Raw genomic sequence first — 19,720 nt, 5'->3', positions numbered from 1 at the left:
ATAATGTTCTTTTTGTAATCACATTTTTCACCTGTATGCAGTTAGTACAATAGGCTTTTATAAGGGTCAACGTTGTGTTAAGGGTCTAATTTAACCCTTTCCGTAATCACATGGTCGCAATGTCACCATAGTGATCCAAACGGAAGGGCTCCGTTTAACATGGCAAAAACAGAGCTCCTTATACTACCTCCCAAACCTGGCCCTACTACATCCTTCCACATTGCTATTGGAAATACGATCATTCACCCAGTAGCCCAAGCACGCTGCCTAGGGGTCACACTTGATTCCTCTCTCTCATTCTCCTCTCATATTCAAAACGTTTCTAAAACTTGTCGCTTTTTCCTCCGCAATATCACAAAGATACGCCCTTTCCTCTGTTACTCAACTGCTAAAACTCTGACTCAGGCCCTCATTCTCTCACGTCTCGATTACTGCAACCTCCTGCTGTCCGGCCTTCCTACCTCTCACCTGTCTCCCCTACAATCTATCCTAAACACTGCTGCCAGAATCACTCTACTCTTTCCTAAATCTGTCTCAGCGTCTCCCCTGCTGAAATCCCTCTCCTGGCTTCCGATTAAATCGCGTATCTCACACTCAATTCTACTGCTCACTTTTAAAGCTTTACATTCTTCTGCCCCTCATTACATCTCAGCCCTAATTTCTCGCTATGCACCATCACGACTCTTGCGTTCTTCTCAAGGATGTCTTCTTTCTACCCCCTTTGTATCTAAAGCTCTTAAACCTTTCTCACTTTCTGCCCCACACCTCTGGAATGCTCTTCCCCTCAATACCCGACTAGCCCCCTCGCTATCCACCTTTAAGACCCACCTTAAGACACATCTGCTTAAAGAAGCATACGAATAGCACTGGATAATCATGGACACATGACACAAAGCTTGGCCTCCTGCAGACGCACTTACTAGTATTCCCTCCTACTGTCTCTGTACGTTCTCCCTACCTACCAATTAGATTGTAAGCTCCTCGGAGCAGGGACTCCTTCCTTAATGTTACTTTTACAGTATGTCTGAAGCACTTATTCCCATGATGTGTTATTTATATTTGTTATTTATATGACATGTATTACTACTGTGAAGCGCTATGTACATTTTATGGCGCTATACAAATAAAGACATACATACATACATACATACAAGGGAAGGATCCTCCTCTTCTGCTGACACTGTGTTTGACGCTCCTATGGAACAGTGACTGCGATCTCAACTGGAAAATATTGATAAAATAAATGTCACAAGGGCCCCTCAGTGCTTGCCCTTATGATGTCATCAGGACACACAACCAGAAAAGATCTATATTTGAACTTTGTGGCCAGGCTTTTTGAAAGGATCTTGTTTTTGTTGTTGGTTTTTTTCCGCCCCAATTTTAAATAGATAGGGGTCTCTGGTTCCCGAGATACTTACCAGGGAAGGCGCAGCCGGTAGCATCTCGGTATTAAACAACCAGGATATCCAGGTAGGTATCTCGGGAATCAGGGGCTCCCCAGAGCTGAAATAAATGCAATTCAGCTATGGAGACCCCATGTTTCACCCTGATGAAGGTCCCTCTGGGTAACCGAAACGTTGGTTGCAGTGCTCTGTGATTCAATACAGTTTTTTGTCTGAAGACTACATGCAGTGTGCTGTCTCTTTTTTTGCTGGACCCCAATCTGGTAAATATACAATATATATATATATATATTTATATATATATATATGCTTCAGTATTAGGTGATAGCGTTTTTATTTGGACTAACAAGTTACGCCATAGGACAAGCTTTCGAGAGTTCTTCTCTCTTCCTCAGGTCAGCAATACTGGTTTACAAAGGAATCTATGGCTAAAATAGAGGTTAGGAGAGCAGAAAAAAATTGAGATTTAGATAAGGTGGGGTGAGAAAGGGGTCTGATGACAGTGGAAGGGTAATAAAACGGTGACAAGGAACAGCATGGAGGGGGAAGGGGAGGGGAAGTTATTGATAAAAACATTGGTAGAGAGGCAGGCAGGATAATTACAAACAATTGTGATAGTGTGTTAGAAACCCCAAATCCGCACTTATCATTCTTATCATACAAGAAAAAACAGTAACCTAAAGAACACTCAAGCATATAAAAAAATATATCAATTTATTAAGCAATATCTAAGACAAGACAATTAAAACAGTCTGAGGAAATCCATGAATCTCAGTGATGCATGATAGAGATATATATATATATAAATATACAGTAGGGCCCCGCTTTTCGGCGTTCCACTCATACGGCGGTACCAAGAAGGCGGCCGCCATGTCTACGCATGCAAAGAATGGGGGCTGCCAAACTCATGCATGCGCAGAACGGGGGGTACTGAGGTTGCGCATACGCAGAACGGAGGTCGCACATGCGCAGAATGGGTCGCGTATGCGCAGAAGGGGGGATTGCAGGTCTGCGCATGCGCAGACCAGCAGTAGTTGCCAAAAATCACCGGTTCCGCTTTCCTGCGACTTTCGCTTTGTGGCGGGGCCCATAGAAAAGAACCCGCCGTATTAGCGGGACCCGCCTGTACACAAGCAAAAGAAGGACACAGGAGAATTACTCCTTTAATTGTTTTAGAGGTTTAAGCAATATATATATATATATATATATATATATATATATATGCTGTAACCATAAAAAGAGAAGTGACTTTCTAAATTAAATAAGATTTTCCTTCAATATAAAGTGAGATTGTAAGATCGTAAACAGAAAAAGCAGTGGTATCACATTTCGACCACTAGTAACTGATTTCTAATCGCAAGCTCTGCGACTGTATCTTGCCATAGCTTGTTACAACTATGTCACTCAAAGGGCAATGTGTCTTTCTAACAACTTGCAGACTTGGGAAAAACCACTTTGCTTTTATCAAAGGGGGCAGAACTTTTCCCTCTCAGTGTCCTGATTGGCCGAATTCTCCAGGCTGCACTGGATCTCCCCCCTCTGAATAAAGTAGGAAATAGATCCAATTACACAGAACACAGGCAGTGTTGAAGTTGGTGACAGAGGTTCTAACTTGTTGCATGTCTATACACACATCTCTGCATCACGATTATGGGAATGCTGAACCCTGTTTTAGTGTTGGGCATATTTCACAGCACAGTGTTTGGAAGTTATGTTATTAATGTAGATCCAGCAGAAGGCAGAAAGCAATTGAAACATTTCTGGAGAAGCTCGGGATTTTGGTAAGTTAAAGTCGGCAACTGCAGCTAATAAACATTAACCCTTTGAGTGCCCTGAGAGACGTAACTACTGCGTCATGAGTTCTGCCAATCAGAGTGCCCATAGTAGTTATGTAAACAAAAAGGAAAATGCTTGTTTTCTTAGGCTGCGGTCCCAGTCATGACTGTGACACGCGTGCCGGGGGGGGGGGGGCGCGGGCGTGCACAGCGCTAACCGCGGTCTGAGGGGAGAGAGGGAGCTTGCGACAGGAGGGGGCGTGGATGGGGATTTGCGGTGGCGTGGCCATCACGTCATGCGGCTGGTTCTCCCTCATTGGGTGACCTGCCGATGGGGGCGTGCCCACACATCCGTCGCAAGGTTTAAACTCAATTTCAACCTTGCACAGCACGCCGCGGCTGCACCTTCAGCGTGAAGGTGAGTACTGGGCCCTTCCCCATTGAGGGGCGGTGCTTATACGCACAGCGCTGGGACCGCAGCCGTACAGGAGAACGCGTCCTACGTGACGTGCCCATGTAGGGAACGAATCTGTGACACAACGATCGCGTGATCACGAGTGCCAGAGGGGCATCTCACTCTGGTCCCACAGCCCCTCCGGCACTCAAAGGGTTAAACGTCTTAGACTCATAGGAATATATTGCAATTTTTGGAAGCCAAAACATGACTAAAGCAGCATTTCCTCTGGGTCATTTTTGTTTAATAAATGCTGCAGTTCCTTACATTCATAGCAGTGGAACAATTATCTAAACTGCCAATCGATCCGTTCCCCAGTGCAATATCATTTTAATGCCAAAATCGGACAATTTGTGCCAAATTAATAGGGAAGTTGATAAATATTTTGAATCTGCACTGGCAGCGTGACAATTGTTAACTTTTATCTGTAGATTGGGAGTTTACAGGCGATTAGCTTTGAGTGACAATTTTGTGTGATGTTGTTTGAACATTTCACTTTAAAGCTGCAGTTCAAGCTGACGTTTAAAAGAAAATACCCATTCCCATTCAATATGTGCATCAATACAACCTGCACACTGACAAGTGATTAGCTAAGCTGCAGATTGATCCGTTCTCCTGTAATCAATCGCTTGCTCCAGGTTATTTCATTCAGTTCTTGCACAGCATTGTGGTCAATGTAGTCCAGCAATATTATGTGACTGGGCAGTTACTAGAAACAATTATTTTACTAGAGAGAGGGCTGTCACTCTGGAAATGCTTCCTACATTACAAACATTAAAAATGTCTTTAAAACATTTTTTTATTTAAATGCTACAAGTATTTTCTCATGGTACAGAACTGATTTATTTTAAAAAAGAAACACACATGTAGGATATTGCTTGAACTGCTGCTTCAATTCACAGGACTCTTTCTTACAGTAGATTTGACACCAACGTGACTCATGTAGGATACACAATATTTCCAATTGAGGAAGCTGACAGTAGTGCATAGGAGTCACACTTCTTTAGTGTCAATGTTTTTTATTTTTTTAACATGGCATGCTGTATGAATAATAACACATTCAGCTTTGTGTAACGACGCATGCAGCCACCTCTCTTTGGAAATAGTTACTGTAACTTTTTCCTTTAAAAAAAAAAAAAAAAAAAAGGCATTTTATAAAAATACTAGGCTGTGTGTGATGACCCTGTAAGGCAGGTGGGCGCTAACTTTTTTCCCTGCGCCCCCCTGCCGGCGGTCCCCTCACTCCCGTACCCCCACTTACCTGCGCTCCGGCGTCATTTTGACGCCGCGGTGCCATGGCGACGAAGGAAGCCGCCAGAGCCTAGGTAAGTAAAGGTTTACAGAGGCCCTGCAGCCCCCCCCGGCACTTAAATTAAGTGTCTTAGGGAAGCGCGCCGGGCCTCTGTAAACCCCGCCCCCCCGCCGACAGTCTCACGCCCCCCCCAGTTTGCGCACCGCTGGTGTAAGGCATAGGATAAGACCAGGTGAAAAGCTAAAGGGGCATATTTTACCCTTTGAGTGCTGGACGGGTCATGGTGCCTGAGTGCCACGGCCTCTCTCTGGCACAAGCGGTCACTTGACTGTTTTCAATAGCGGTCATTTTTAGGACAACGGAAGATATCGCAGAATGCGATCTGTCCTGTAGGGAAAAGGAGGAGGATGACCACTGTCCTCATTTTCCCAACAGGGCAGATCGCTTCTTACACTCCATGGGAACGCAGGACATGATCTAACTAGGAAATAATGGCCCCTTGGAGCATGACGTAGTCACTACACAGTGACTATGTCCTGGGGCACTCAAAGGGTTAAATCAGCAGTTCCTCCCTGTTTAAACCAGGATTGGAAGCATGGGGCTCACATTTTCGGTTCGGCTCCCAAGACCCCCTGTTCTCCAAGATGATACTTTCCGGTGAAGGTAGCGTCGGTACTGTCTGGTATTTAAGTCCCCTGCATCATACAGGCCAAAAGGAAGCTGCAACAGATGACGTCACAACTATTGGCGCGCGTGGGATATTTACATTTTGTTTTCTCTGGAGGGGACAGGACTGCGAGGAACACGCTACCTTCAGCTGTGAGTATCTCAGGAAGCAGGGTGTCCCCAGAGCTGGAAAAAAAAAACATCGGTTTTCAGCTCCTGGGACCCCCTGCTTCCCATTCTTATAACATAATAAAAATAAATGGGTTAACAAAATTGTAAAGGAGACTGCTGCTTGAAAGGAGCAATTCCTCTTACTCCGATTTACTTTTTTAGGCCCCATTTTTTACAGGGTGGGAATCGGGGGTCATCCTGAGCCAAGCATAACTATTTTCAGCTCCATGCACTTGCTTATTCTTCTCCTGGCTGGGACACCATTTAAAAGAACAGAAGAATAAAGTTCATCTTATTTGTATAGATCCTTACCACACCACACACACACACACACATTTACTGTATACAGTATGTGGAGAGACACTTGTGCACGCGAAGGAAAAAACACCCAAGGTTTGTGCAGTTCAAATTAAACTGCACAAACCTTTCTTTAGAAACCTAGGTTATACCAATATTGCTTCAAAACTATATTTATCAGATCCAATTTTCATGCGCCAGGGTTTTTTGTCCTTTGCACATTTATAGGGGCTAGAGACTCCCCTTTTCACCTAGACTGCAGACATTTTTTTAACTTGATGTATTACACTTCGTAACTTCTTGTTATATTTGTGTTAATAAATAATATGTATTAATAATAAAAGCCGTGGCATTTTTTCCTCCAATTTAACGTTTGTCATCTAATTATTTTATGATACGGGGCTATTAGGGGAATGTCAGCATAGGGTTTTCGAGTAAATATTAGACCCTTTCGAACAATCCTTGAAGCTGCACTACAAGTTGTAGTTTGTTTCTTTTTTCCTTTTTTATTGTTTAGTTATAGGATTGAAGCAGGGGGTCTCTGGAGTTGAACTGTGTTATTTTCAACTCCATGGACTCCCTGGGTCCTGAGATACTTACCTCTGTAGGGGGCGCCGGCATCTTTGCAGGTAGCAACTGTGACACGGCTTGTTGGAGCTAGCGTAGTGGCGGCTTTAAATGTCCTGTGTCTTGTGGGCCAATAGAAAGCTGTGAAGTCATCCCTTGCGGCTTCCTATTGGCCCGTGTGATGGGGACATTTAAATGTGAAGCAGATTCTGGCACACCCCTAATGAGGTAAGTATCTCTGGAAGCAAGGAGTTCCCTGAGCTGAAATGAACATAGTTCAGCTTCGTAGACCCCCTGCTTTAAACCTATATCAATTTGTCTTTCTTTTATAATAATAATAATAGCATGTTTTTGTATAGCGCTGCTAGTTTTACGTAGCGCTTTACAGAGACATTTTGCAGACACAGTTCCCTGCCCCGTGGAGCTTACAATCTATGATTTTGGGTGCTTGAGGCACGGGGAGATAAAGTGACTTGGCCAAGGTCACAAGGAGCTGACACTGGGAATTTAACCAGGCTCCCCTGCTTCAAACTCAGTGTCAGTCAGTGTCTTTACTCACTGAGCTGCTCCTTCTCACAACAAACTGCAACTTGCAGTGCTGCTTTAAAGAGGCAGTCAGCATGCACAAAAAATGTGAGTGTATGTATATATGTGTGTGTGTGTATATATATATATATATATATATATATATCTATATCAGCCTTTCATTACCTTTTATTGAAAACTAGTTGCCTAAGCCAGCAGTGCGCAAACTGGGGCGCCTCCCAGGAGGGGGACGCGAGACTGCCTGCGGGGGGGGCGCGCGGTTTACAGAGGCCCCGTGCGCTTCCCAAAGGCACTTCAATGAAGTGCCGGGGGAGCTGCAGGGCCTCTGTAAACCTTTACTTACCTTGGCTCCACACGTGTCACCATGGCAACGCGGCGTCAAATGACGCCGCAAGGCATGTGACGTCCAACGTGGCGTCATGACGCTGGAGCCGAGGTAAGTGTGCGTTAGGGGGGGGGGGGGGCGCGGGGAAAAAAGTTTGTGACCACCTGGCCTAAGCTGCCGTGGGATATTGCTTGGATTGCTCCTTTAAGTCATGGATAATTACAGCATAAACTAACAGTTTATTATATTATTTCATTTATGCTTTTTTGGGGGGTGGGGCATTGCTTACAAAATAAAGTAAGACACACCTACACAATAGTACTATCAATAGTAAACATGGCCAAAAATAAATAAACAAACAAAAGCAACAGAAGCATAATGTTTTGTAAAATGATGGGATCTAGCCGTGCCAAAAACATCACAACTTTCTTGGTTTTCTACCACTTTGTCTTTGTTGCATTTTTTTAATGTATCCTGTTATCCAGAGGCATACATGAGGTCACTTAATTCCCTGTTCTGAGATAATAAACTGCATTTGTATAAATCTAATTTTTAATTTTGGCGTTTTTAGTTTAATGGTGTATTGTTTCTTTTCCTCATGTTGATGTCTTCTGCCTCCGAGTTTTAAAATGACAAAATTACAAAAATAGAAGTAAAAAAAAATGATGGGGACGAGCTCATCTTTTCCCCTATTATGTTGTGGCACTAGGTGCTGGCCAGGAAAGGAGAAAGCAAGTCAGTGCTGCTAAGGGAGGATGTGAGCAGTTTGGTATGGGTAGCAGCGGAGTTTCATAGGCCATTAATGCCCACAATTGAGACCCAATTAGAATGCTTTGAATGTTCTAACATTGTAGTCCATATTTAACCAAAAAATGTGTTGTTTTGCAGCCCTCCTTTACCACATGACAAGTCGGAGGCCTATTTTCTTGGCAAGGATCAGAGATTGAACCTGGCATATATTTCTTCTGTACCCCAGCAAGGCATTGAGCAAATAAGAACTCATTGGTTACTGGATCTTGTTACTGTGTCGTAAGTATCACTTTGAAAAATAAATGAATCCTTGAGCTTTATTTTGTCCCCCCAAATCTAGTTTGAGTGGAGACATTTAATTATGCTACAATCTTAGAATCTGTTAAATAATTATTAGGAAGGAGTGACTGGGGGGGGGGGGGGAGAGGGGTTCATTAAACCATGAAACAGTGTTCGTTCGGATTGGGGCACTGTGCACTTGTCGTTTAAAGTACAATCCCCTGAGCCAGACACAGAGCAGCCTTTTGTAAACGATGTCATTGTCTTCTTCAAACTAATCTAATTGTGCTAAAAGCAAAGATGTGGCTTCTTTTGTTTCCCTGGCAATGCATTACACATTGCATGTACAGTATCGGGGGACCTTTGAATGGGAGAGTGTCAGTCAATCAGGTGTTTTCTTTTCTCTTAGTCCACCCAGTCCTTGTGAGAGAGCCAATAAAGATAAAGGAAGGAGGGCTCTGGCTGTGCAGACTCTTATTAGACACACTGTCACACCAGGCAGAATGGAGCAGCCAGAGAAACAAACCCCCTCCCAAGCCTCCGCTCATCATGGTTACAAACCTGACACAATTATTTAAAATGCTTCTAGGTGGCAGATATGGGTAAAATGGCATCAGATTTCACCCCATAAACATATCACTATCATTAGTTAAAGCTGGAATACATGCTGGTGGGTTTATTTTACAGAATACGTTTGTGTGTGTGTGTATATATATATATACATACAGTATATATACAGTATGTGTATACTAGAGGCCCCTCCTATTCAAATCTCAGCACTTCAAGCTATAGTGATTCCAAGGTCCCTGAAAGATTTAATTTTGGAATTCCCTTTCTAGTATTCTTGTCCGCGAAAAACAATATGGCCACTGAGGTCATGAGGTCAGTTTGACTCTGGCAGCCAATAGAAAGCCGTGACCACATTGCGATATGACAGTGCAGCTTCTGATTGTGTGACCCCTAAGCTGTCTTTGTTTGTCCGTGCAAGTACTGGCAAAGATAGAGAATGTAATATCTTGGTAATCGGGGGATCTCTGGAGCCTTGAGTCCCACGGTTCAGCTCAGCAAAAACCCTCCGGTTCATTTAGGTATTAAAAATACAAATTAGACTTGATCTCCCTAATTTCAGCCTTATGTGGCAGAACCCAGTCGTGAGTTACAGCATAAGCACACCCACCTTCTCATGTCCTGACACAATAAGTTATAAGGTGTTCTGTGCTCCTTATGTTTCTAAATTCTACAATTTAAGGACTTGGTAAACAGTTATTGCTACAGTATAGAGTCTCTGTGCTTCTGTGATAAGTTGCAGAAATACCAGTTAATCATTTAGAGCCAAACATAGATGACACTTTATGTTTTTCGGAAGCGGAGACTCTGCGTCTCCCGCTCTTTACTCCAGAAGCATGTTAGTTCTGGAGATACAGATGTAGCCAGCTTTATCTTACTGATGAATTATAATGTAACGATATCGCAGAATATTCTATATGATTCAATGGCAGTGATAACACCAACATTCAAACATCCCAGCATTATGTGACAGAGGTTAAAATAACACTGTGCGAGTACAGTATTTGGAATACACACATGACCAATTACATCACCATCAATAATTGCCTTTGCGTTACCAGTGTCCTTGTTTTTTTCCGGGGCTGAGGAATATATTTGTACCGATCTTGTTTAACAAATGTTTCAAGTATAAAGTCAAGAAGCCTCAGACATGGGTAAATGTGTCCTGGCAGTAATATGCTATATTTCACGTTGAACACCCTAATCTAAGACCTATTGGCATTAAGCTTCTTGTGTCTTTGCACCAATTCCTTGGTTAGCAATTTGATGGTTCCTGTCAAAATATAGTGTGTAGTAAGTTACATATCCTACCAGTGTGATGAAAAATAAGATGCATTGCTTTTAATGCGGAAGCGGGAACGGGCTTCCATACGGGGTTTGAGTATGATTTACAGGAGTACTTTAGATTTTCTACTTGCAATGTCGATCAGATGTGGCGAAGGCGTAAATGGGCCATCCTGCTTACAGGCTGCTTTGTCTGACACACAATGTTCTTTCTTCCTTCCTTTTATTCTCCTGAAAGCAGTTGCTGGCCTCTCAGTGTATATTATGCTGTGAGTAGATGTTTGCTGTAGTGTGCATGACGTTAAATGCCCTGAAAACATTTTTGAGGCTCTGATTTGATTTCTGTGTACAACTCCTTATTTCAAAGTACGGCATACCCCGCATTAACGTACGCAATGGGACCGGAGCATGTATGTAAAGCGAAAATGTACTTAAAGTGAAGCACTACCCTTTCCCACTTATCGATGCATGTACTGTATTGCAATCGTCATATACGTGCATAACTGATGTAAATAACGCATGTGTAACAGGCTCTATAGTCTCCCCGCTTGCGCACAGCTTCGGTACAGGTAGGGAGCCGGTATTGCTGTTCAGGACGTGCTGACAGGCGCATGCGTGAGCTGCCGTTTGCCTATTGGGCGATATGTACTTACTCGCGAGTGTACTTAAAGTGAGTGTCCTTAAAGCGGGGCATGCCTGTACAGTGTTAAACAGGTGTATGCTGCATATTTTACCAAGGAGTAGTACAATGAGAACCGTTCCTTTTTCTTAGATGCTGATCATCCATTTTTGGTAGTCAGAAAGTGACATGAGGAAGAGACCACTGCAATTTCAAAAGCCTACAGTATGCACAAGATACCATTGTACCATTGATATGTTGGCCCATTAAAAGGTATCAAAGCCCCCAAAGTATCGTTGTCAGGAAGGAAACTTTTGGGTCTGTATTTATTTGCTGGTATTTTTTTCTGTCTACGTGGGAGCCCGGGGACTGGTGTTCATAGATCAACTTTCTGTTGGGTCAAAATCTGCAAAATGTAATGAGTGCAGCAATTCCATTTTCTCAGCAGCATTTATTTCAGTCATAAAGTAAAAAAGGGAGTAGTAGAAATACCGGGGATTTTTCTGGGGGGGGAGCGTGGGCAGTTGCAAAGGTCCCGCAGGCATTTAAATTAAATGCTGGACCGCGCGAGGTCTCTGCAACTTCAACTTACCAGGATTCAGCCGGCTTCTGGTCATGTCGCCATGAGAACGCAGGGTCATGTGATGCGTCGTCATGGAAACGCATGTCAAATGATGCTGTAGTGTCACGTCACATCAAGTGACCCTCGGCGTCATTTGACGCCAGGTCACTGGGTAGGGGGGGCGCAAGCTCTGGAGCCGGCACACAGTGGGGGCGCAGCAAAAAAAACTTGCTCGCCCCGGCCTTAGAAGCTGGTGAATCTGGTTTGAATATCCGTACCGGCTTCTTTTGATATTGACAATCTGTTTAGTGACTGGCACCAAATTTTGGATTGTAAGCTCTATGAGGCAGAGACTTGTACAGATGTAATAAGATTTACTGTCCCCAGGACCACGGACAAAAAAAGCAAAAGTCTGCGTCGCTGGGGACAGTGTCTGCCGCGGTCGCGCTATGGGGTGGGGGGGAGGGGGGTTTCCATGCTTCTCAATAGTAACCCCCGCAGCGTTCATTTTTTAGGGGCCGCAACCACCACGATTATGGCAACAGAAGCCATAAGGTTTGCTACATTTGTGCGTAAATAAACAGTTGTGTATTGTGTATCTAAGCAGAATTCTATTTTATTTGAGTGTGCATGGCTGCTATAATTGGACGGATGATAGATGAGGCACTGGAGTAATTGCAAGCTGCAGTTTCTGCTCTCACGTCTCTATTTTTAATCATTCTTGATAGTACCAGGATTGCAATCTCAGTGTTTCAAATGTCTAACAAAAGTGGCTGAGTAGGTCGATTGCGGCTTTATAGTTCAATGCAACAGTTTCTTTGTAATTTAGAAGTATCTCTGGTTCTTGGTTCAAAGATTGGAATGAAATTATGTACAGTACACTATTTCAGAAGTAAATACTCTTTACATACCTCATATGTGTGTTTGTGTATTTAAGTATGAGTGTGTTTTTGTGCTGAGGGGATCGTATGTGTGTGAGTAAGTGTATTTGTGTGCTGAGTATGTGTGTATTTGTGTGCTGAGGTCTCTGTGTGTATTTGGATTCTGAATGTTTTGTGTATGTGCATGAGTGTGCATTTTAATGCTGAGGTCTGTGTATGCATCTATTTGTTTTCTGAGGTCTTTGTATGTGTGTGTATCTTTGTGTGCTGAGGTCTGTGAGTGTGCATGTGTGGGTGTGCGTATATGTGTGCTGAGGTATGGGTGTGTATTTGTGTGCTGAGGTCTGTGTGGGTGTGTATATGTCTGCTGAGGTCTGTGTGGGTGTGTATTTGTGTCCTGATGTCTGTGTGGGTGTGTATTTGTGTCCTGAGGTCTGTGTGGGTGTGTATTTGTGTGCTGAGGTCTGTGTGGGTGTGTGCCTGTGTGGGTGTGTATATGTCTGCTGAGATCTGTGTGGGTGTGTATTTGTGTGCTGAGGTCTGTGTGGGTGTGTGCCTGTGTGGGTGTGTATATGTCTGCTGAGGTCTGTGTGGGTGTGTATTTGTGTCCTGATGTCTGTGTGGGTGTGTATTTGTGTCCTGATGTCTGTGTGGGTGTGTATTTGTGTCCTGAGGTCTGTGTGGGTGTGTATTTGTGTGCTGAGGTCTGTGTGGGTGTGTGCCTGTGTGGGTGTGTTTATGTCTGCTGATGTCTGTGTGGGTGTGTATTTGTGTCCTGATGTCTGTGTGGATGTGTATTTGTGTGCTGGTCTGTGTATATGGGCTTGCTATTGTACAGACCGTTATTTGTAAAATTCAAAGCAAATAATGCTACACTGAATGACAAAATAAGGCTAATTGCATACAATAAATTATGAGTAAATAGTTCCCTGATGTTGATTAGACCACTACTGGACTGTAGGGTGTTAATCCAGATACCTTTGTATTCACAAGTGACACCTGTGCAATGTTTGTTGGTGTTCACTGTTTCAAGGAAAAGTATTTTCTATTAGACAATTATAAATAAATGCCTTTCTTTCTGGAGTCCCAGGTAGTGAGGGTAATGTAACTACCCATTTGGTGATTTCTAATGAATTATATCCAGACTGGATAGTGGTAGCTGTTTATACCTCTGGTTACAAAGTGTGGCAGTATCATTGTGCAAACACGCTAAGTGATTGTTTCAGAGTAACTTTTCCACACTAGTGACCTGCATATGGTTCATAGGCAAATTACTATAAATAGTTATCTGTTTTAAACATCTGCCCAGTTATAAAGGACACTGTGCCTGATTAATTGGTGGCAGTATAGCAATGACCCTTTGATGGCTTTGTAGTTTGGATAATTGCTGCTTCGTTCATGGTAGTTGAGATCACAGTGTGATATTGACATTGAAACAAAAATAGCAAGAAATGTTACTTAACATTCAACGTCCTCCCTGCTTCACCCGCGCATGGCGGAGCGTGCAGAGACTACAGCCGCGATCCGGGGGTCTGTAGGGGAGCGTGGGAGCGCGGCCATGACGGGGCATATCTGCTGTGCCATTGGCTGCACGCCGCCCATGTGACCGCAGCACGGGAAGACAACTTTCTTGTCTTGACTGCTAGCGTACGCATCCCAGCGCTTTGCGCGCCCACACACACAGCCACTAGGGCCTGCCCAATAAAGGGCTGTGCTTTGGTGTGTGCACACGTCGTAGCGTGCACCACTGTGACCACCAGGGATTCAGCCTAAATCAGGGGTGCTCAACTCCAGTCCCCAAGCCCCCGCAACAGGTAAGGTTTTCAGGATATCCCAGCTTCAGCACAGGTGTCTCAACCAAAGGCTCAGTCGAAGATTGAGCCATCTGTGTTGAAGATATAGGGGCATATGCTATAAGCGTTCATAAGCCAACTTATCGAGCACTTATCGGCCAAAATGCCAACTATGATTCTGTAAGCGTTGATAAGTGGACGATAAAAAACTGAATTGCCAAAATTTTGAGCATTCCAAAAAAAAAAAATCACCAAGTGAGCAGCGATAAGCCACTTATCGCCAGATTTTGAAACTCGTGCAATTCTAGTAGCTGCGATTAGGTTATCGAGGCTTACCGCGGTTCTAGAATGGCGAGTTTCTCCCAAAATCCTCAGGCCAGGAGGTGTTGAGAACCTGCTGAGAAGCGGCGAGACTGGACTTAGAAAAAAAAATCGGATTGAAGCCGCGAGTCTCTGGAGCTGATCCCCACTAATATCAGCACTGGGGACACCCAGCATGAATCCCATGCAATAAAAATGCATTTACAGTCAACTTCGTTACCATAGTGGCTAATCGCTAAGGCAATGAAGGGGTTAACCACTCCCGCTACCTGCCAAGGGCCAAATACCCCCTTCACCCACCCCGCTACCCACAACAAACTCTAATACCCACCTCCTCTACCCCCACATGATTGATACCAGAGGCAGCGGGTGTTTGGGGGTCCTCAGGAGGTCTCCACGGGTGTCGATGGGCCCTCGGGTGGTCCCTGCAGTACCTATTGTGTGGGAATTGTTTTGGGGACTAACATTTAAATAAATACACCCCCCTTCCCCTCCCTCCCCCCAACACAAACAGGACAGTAATGGTCAAAATAGCTCATTTGCCCATTATTAAATCAAACATTAGCCAACCAGCATAAATAAAGTCAATAAACGTTTCTACTTACCCCTGCCATCATGAAAGGCATCCTCATCAGCATACTGCAGGGCCATGTCCTCCGTTGCTAGAAAGAATTACTTTATTTATGCTGGCTGGCTAATGTTTGATTTAATAATGGGCAAATGAGCTATTATCTGGTTAAAAATTATTTTGACCATTACTGTACTGTATGTGTTGGGGGAGAGGGTGGGTGTATTTATTTAAATGTTAGCCACACAATTGGTACTGCAGGGCAGCGGGGGCCCACAGACACCCGCAGGGATCAGCTGAGGACCCCTGGACACCCGCGGCCTCTGATATCAAACGTGGGGGTAGAGGAGGTGGGTATTAGTGTTGTGTTTTTAATGTTTATTGTGGGTAGCAGCTGTTTTAATATAAATGTTAATATTAGTGTAGATGAGCAGGGGGCCTCCGGAGCAGAACCGCGTTGATGTGAGGTCCGGGGACCCCCTGTTTCCCGAGATACAGGCCCCGTTATGGGGTGCTGGTAAATGCATAGGTGATACTGGTACCCCATAACGGGACCTGTATCTCGGGAAGCAGGTGGTCCCCGGACCTCAAATCAATGCGTTTCTGCTCCGGAGACCCCCTGCTCATCTATACTAGTGATAAAATGTATATTAAAAAACATAAATTTCAGGCGACATATGCGCAGGGAGAGGCGACTCTCTCTGAGCAGCTCTCTCTGCAGCTGAAAGAAATCGCCGGCGCCCATTTCAGAGAGGCGATCATCACGTCGCCGGCTATTTGTCCATTTTGTGAATTTTGCTATCACAGGTGATCGAGGCTTTCTGAATACCGCTCACGAAAACATCAATTTAAATGGCCCGGCGTTTTTTGTTTTTTATGAACGCTTAGTGCATAGGCCCCATAGCCTTTATAGGCGACATGTCTTAAAGTTAGGTTAACATCACATTAAGTGATTTAACAGAGGTGTGTGTGTTTGAAGATGCAGACCAAACAATATCCTGTGGTTTTTTTTAAAAATAAATCAGTTCTGTACTATGAGAAAATAGTTGTAGCATTTTTTTTTTTTAAACCTGAATTACATTTTGAATGTATTATAATGTAGCAATGGAGTCTTTGGTGAATTTCAAGCACATCAGAGACACCCACTCTCTCTGATTGGAGCTAGGAGGTCGTCTGGGGATTTTTTTTAAAAGATGGATAGTCAATGGGTGGATCAGGTAGCACCAAAACAGATGTAATGATCCTCAGGAGAAGGAAACAAACAACCTATGGTGTAGTTTGTTTGGTATAAATTTATAAACAATATAAACATTATTTGGGATATTTGAGTACCTATTTCCCTTGTCTAAACGACATATCATCATCCAAGTCTCTATATATTGCACTATTTGTGTTTTTTTTCTATTTTTAATGAGGACCTGCACTCCCCTTCACTGAAGACTCCACTGCAACTGAAGAACCGTCAGAATGGTTCTTCTTCTTATTAATAATTACTGTATTAATATTATTTATATTTGCACCTGCGCACATTTCTATTTAATTTTTTCAATATTGGCACATTTTTTATGTGGTTAAGCACTAAGATTCTTTTAAATTGTTCATATGTTAATTATTTAGCTACTGATTACCAGTTATTACCACTGTTTCACTATCACTTTTAGGAGCGCCTTTTTTACACCTTTTTTTTTAGCATTATAATGTAACAAGACTTTTTCGTTTCTATAGTAACCATTTACAAAGTCACAGATAATGAGTAATTTAGTGAACCCCCGAGCTAATTGTTCACAGGAGAACGGATCGATCGGAAACTTAGCAAATTACTTATTGTGTGGATTGTATTGATGCACATATTAAAGGGGGGAAAAAAACAAAAAACGTCAATTTTGACTGCTGCTTTAAAATCCTGGAAGTTTGTCTCAAAAATGCAAACAGGTTTGATCTCGCTACTGCAGTTGAAGTGAATGGTTGTTGACGCCAACAAGTGCACCTGTGTTTCAGTGAATCATCTGGCCGAGTGTCTCTCTTCGGCCTTCTGAAATGTTGGGAGGCACAGAACATTTATGTGGAGATGGGGCAACAGCACAAGGCAATGTAAATGAGTCAGTCACCTTACAACAGGGCTGCGCAATCTGGGAGAAATTTTCTGGGGGGGCGGAGTGCATCACTTACAGAGGCCCAGCGCTCTTCCCCACAACATTTAAATTAAATGCTGGTTGAGCGTGCGAGGCCTCTGTAACTCCCTCTTACCTGCTCTCAGCCGGCTTCTAGCGACATGTCGCCATGACATCGAGGCGTCAAATGTTGCCATAAAGGACGCCGGAGAGAAGGTAAGGTGGGGGGGCGCGAGCAGGGGGACGCAAAGAAAAAAGTTCGCGCACCCCTGCCTTACAGTATAGCGCTACTTAGTAAATATGGACGGAAATCTTTGTGTAACGGTGTTTCCCCCACCCTAAGGGAGATTCTGCCATTACTGGTCATGTGGTGCATAATACCTGTTGGTAACAGGAGGGCTGAGCTGTCCGCCGATGGATATGGGGACACAGGATCAGTTTTCTGGGGTACGTTAGCCACGTGGTTCTCTAGCAGTGCAGCGCCTCCATCTGTCGTAGGCTCCAGATGAATGGAGGCGATCTCCTACGGTAGAAATGGTTACCTCTCCCTCCTAGTAAGATCCCACACCAGACCGGAGGTATATTGAACAGGAACAGTTTGTTCTCTCCGTACCAGCAAAGTAACGCGGCAGTTGCCTTCCCAATGCAGTGTCTGGATCTGCTACCCAGCTGAACGGTGGTACCTGGACCTCCACTACAGGCCAAGGGCACGCGCAGCAGTCCTAGCTCTTCCCTACCCCTCTAGCAGAGGCAGAGGTTAAGTTCACACTTTTACTCTCCCCTGAGGGGAAGAGGAACAGAGAAAGCCCAATGCTCATGCTCTCTGCTGTGTGATCTGCCTCTCTCAAGTGGGGAGAGGCACTACTCAATTTGGGCGGCAATCACCCTTAATTACAGCCAGGAGGAGGGCACCAGGTCTGATCCAGGATTGGATATACTCGGGCCTAGCTGACACCGTAACCCATGGTTACTACTGGCAGCCTGCTCTTACCAGGGCATACTGCCAGTGAAGGAGGACAGACTAGTAGCCTTAGATGGCATGGCTACATTTGTCTTTGGAATATTTATTCATACAGCACATTGTGTTTAAATGGTGTGTTTTGTGCAGTGATGTTCAACTTTTTCTTATATGTAACCCAGGTAATAAATGGGATAATGGTGGCTATTTTATTTGAATATAATAATATTAAAGGTTATTCCGTGTTTATGTGTAATTACTGGTTGGTAGTAGGCAGAGCAGGGATGTGGGAACTGGTTGTGGGCACATTTGTATATTGCACAATACAAAATGGGATGATTCTAACGGTCTTGATGAAAGCTGCTTACTCTGTAATTTATGGAAAGCCTGCCAACATAAAGTAACACCGCTGTCTTGAAAGTAAGTTTGTAAACTCTGAGACATTTTGTAGTACTTTTGGGACAGTGGCATAGCATAACGGCCAGTGGCGTAGCTAGAAATGAGTGGGCCTCTGGGCAAACATTTTATTTCTGGGCCCCATTAAAATCAATGTATTCTGTAGATTCAAAATTAAATATACCGCACACATAAAAATATAGATTAAATATAAAATATAGACTACTTATCTATATGGGGGCGGACATTTTTGCCACCCCAAAATGTTGCCGCCCTAGACCCGGGCCTATTGGTAAATCCTCCTCCATGCCTACCTGTGGTTATGGAGACAGGCACGGGGAGATGGTATGTAGCGGTGGCGAACCCCATGCGTTAAAGAATAAGCCGGTAGAAGAATCATCACTTGAGCAGGACAGCACGAGGTGAGGAGCGCGCTCTAGCAGGAGACACTGGAAGTAAGAAAGACTTGCGTGTCAGACTGCTAGAGCGCGCTCCTCCCCTGAAGTCCTGCTCAAGTGATGAGCACCTGTCTCTACAGGGGAGGGAAGAGCGGGCCCCACATGAGCACAGGCGCCCGGGCTATACTGTAGCTACGCCCCTGATAATGGCCCATATTTACAAAGCAGTCCTATGCTATGACACTCGCCGGAAGATACCTTCCTACCCATTCACTTGAATGAGCTGCAAGGTGTCTTTTAGCAATGGAAGGTGCTTTATGTCATAGCATCGCTTACTAAACATGGGCATCACTACCGCTCTCTTTCAGAGGTTAATACCTCTCCCTATACAAACTGACAGCCTGATGGTTTTTGCCGTTGCATTGTTATATTGCTTGCCTACTTTTATGTCTGCTGAAATAGCGACTCCTCTGTACCTTTACTCTATACAAGTTGAATGATTACAGTTTTGGTTGCTGGTGCTTTTAGCCCCTTTAGGCAAATCAAAATAGTTGCCAAATTGTGTGGGTTCTGCGGGCCAATGGGAAACCACAATGTCACCTGGGGGATAATGTTCCAGCTTCTTATTGGATAACCCTTTCAATGTCCAGGAAATAACACTGCAAACTAAATGTGTAAGTATCTCGGGAACCGGTGTGCGATTAAAAATATTATGGTTTAACTCCAGTTCAAATTCTGTAAAAAAAAAAAACAAAAAAAAACAAAACAAAAAAAAAA

General features: G+C 43.9%; 1 protein-coding gene across 5 annotated transcripts in view; it reads left to right on the top strand.

Annotated features, from left to right (window-relative positions):
- The window catches only part of IDUA (alpha-L-iduronidase), a 222,344-nt gene that overhangs the window by 7,834 nt on the left and 194,790 nt on the right, over positions 1-19,720 (top strand). For 3 of the 5 annotated variants that reach the window (XM_075607198.1, XM_075607191.1, XM_075607180.1), the window contains one exon: positions 8,345-8,485. Coding sequence is in view for 1 of the 5 variants with exons in the window: in XM_075607165.1 (XP_075463280.1) it covers positions 3,054-3,184; positions 8,345-8,485 (272 nt within the window). In the remaining 4 variants the exon portion in view is untranslated. Of the gene's footprint in view, positions 1-2,952; positions 3,185-8,344; positions 8,486-19,720 lie in introns of those variants that run through there. The other 2 variants (XR_012802543.1, XM_075607165.1) reach the window with 2 other exon arrangements.

This window comes from Ascaphus truei, chromosome 1 (assembly GCF_040206685.1).
Source record: "Ascaphus truei isolate aAscTru1 chromosome 1, aAscTru1.hap1, whole genome shotgun sequence".
Taxonomy (NCBI): domain Eukaryota; kingdom Metazoa; phylum Chordata; class Amphibia; order Anura; family Ascaphidae; genus Ascaphus; species Ascaphus truei.
The sequence above is the reverse complement of the archived record's forward strand: the minus strand, read 5'-3'. Positions and strand labels throughout refer to the sequence as shown.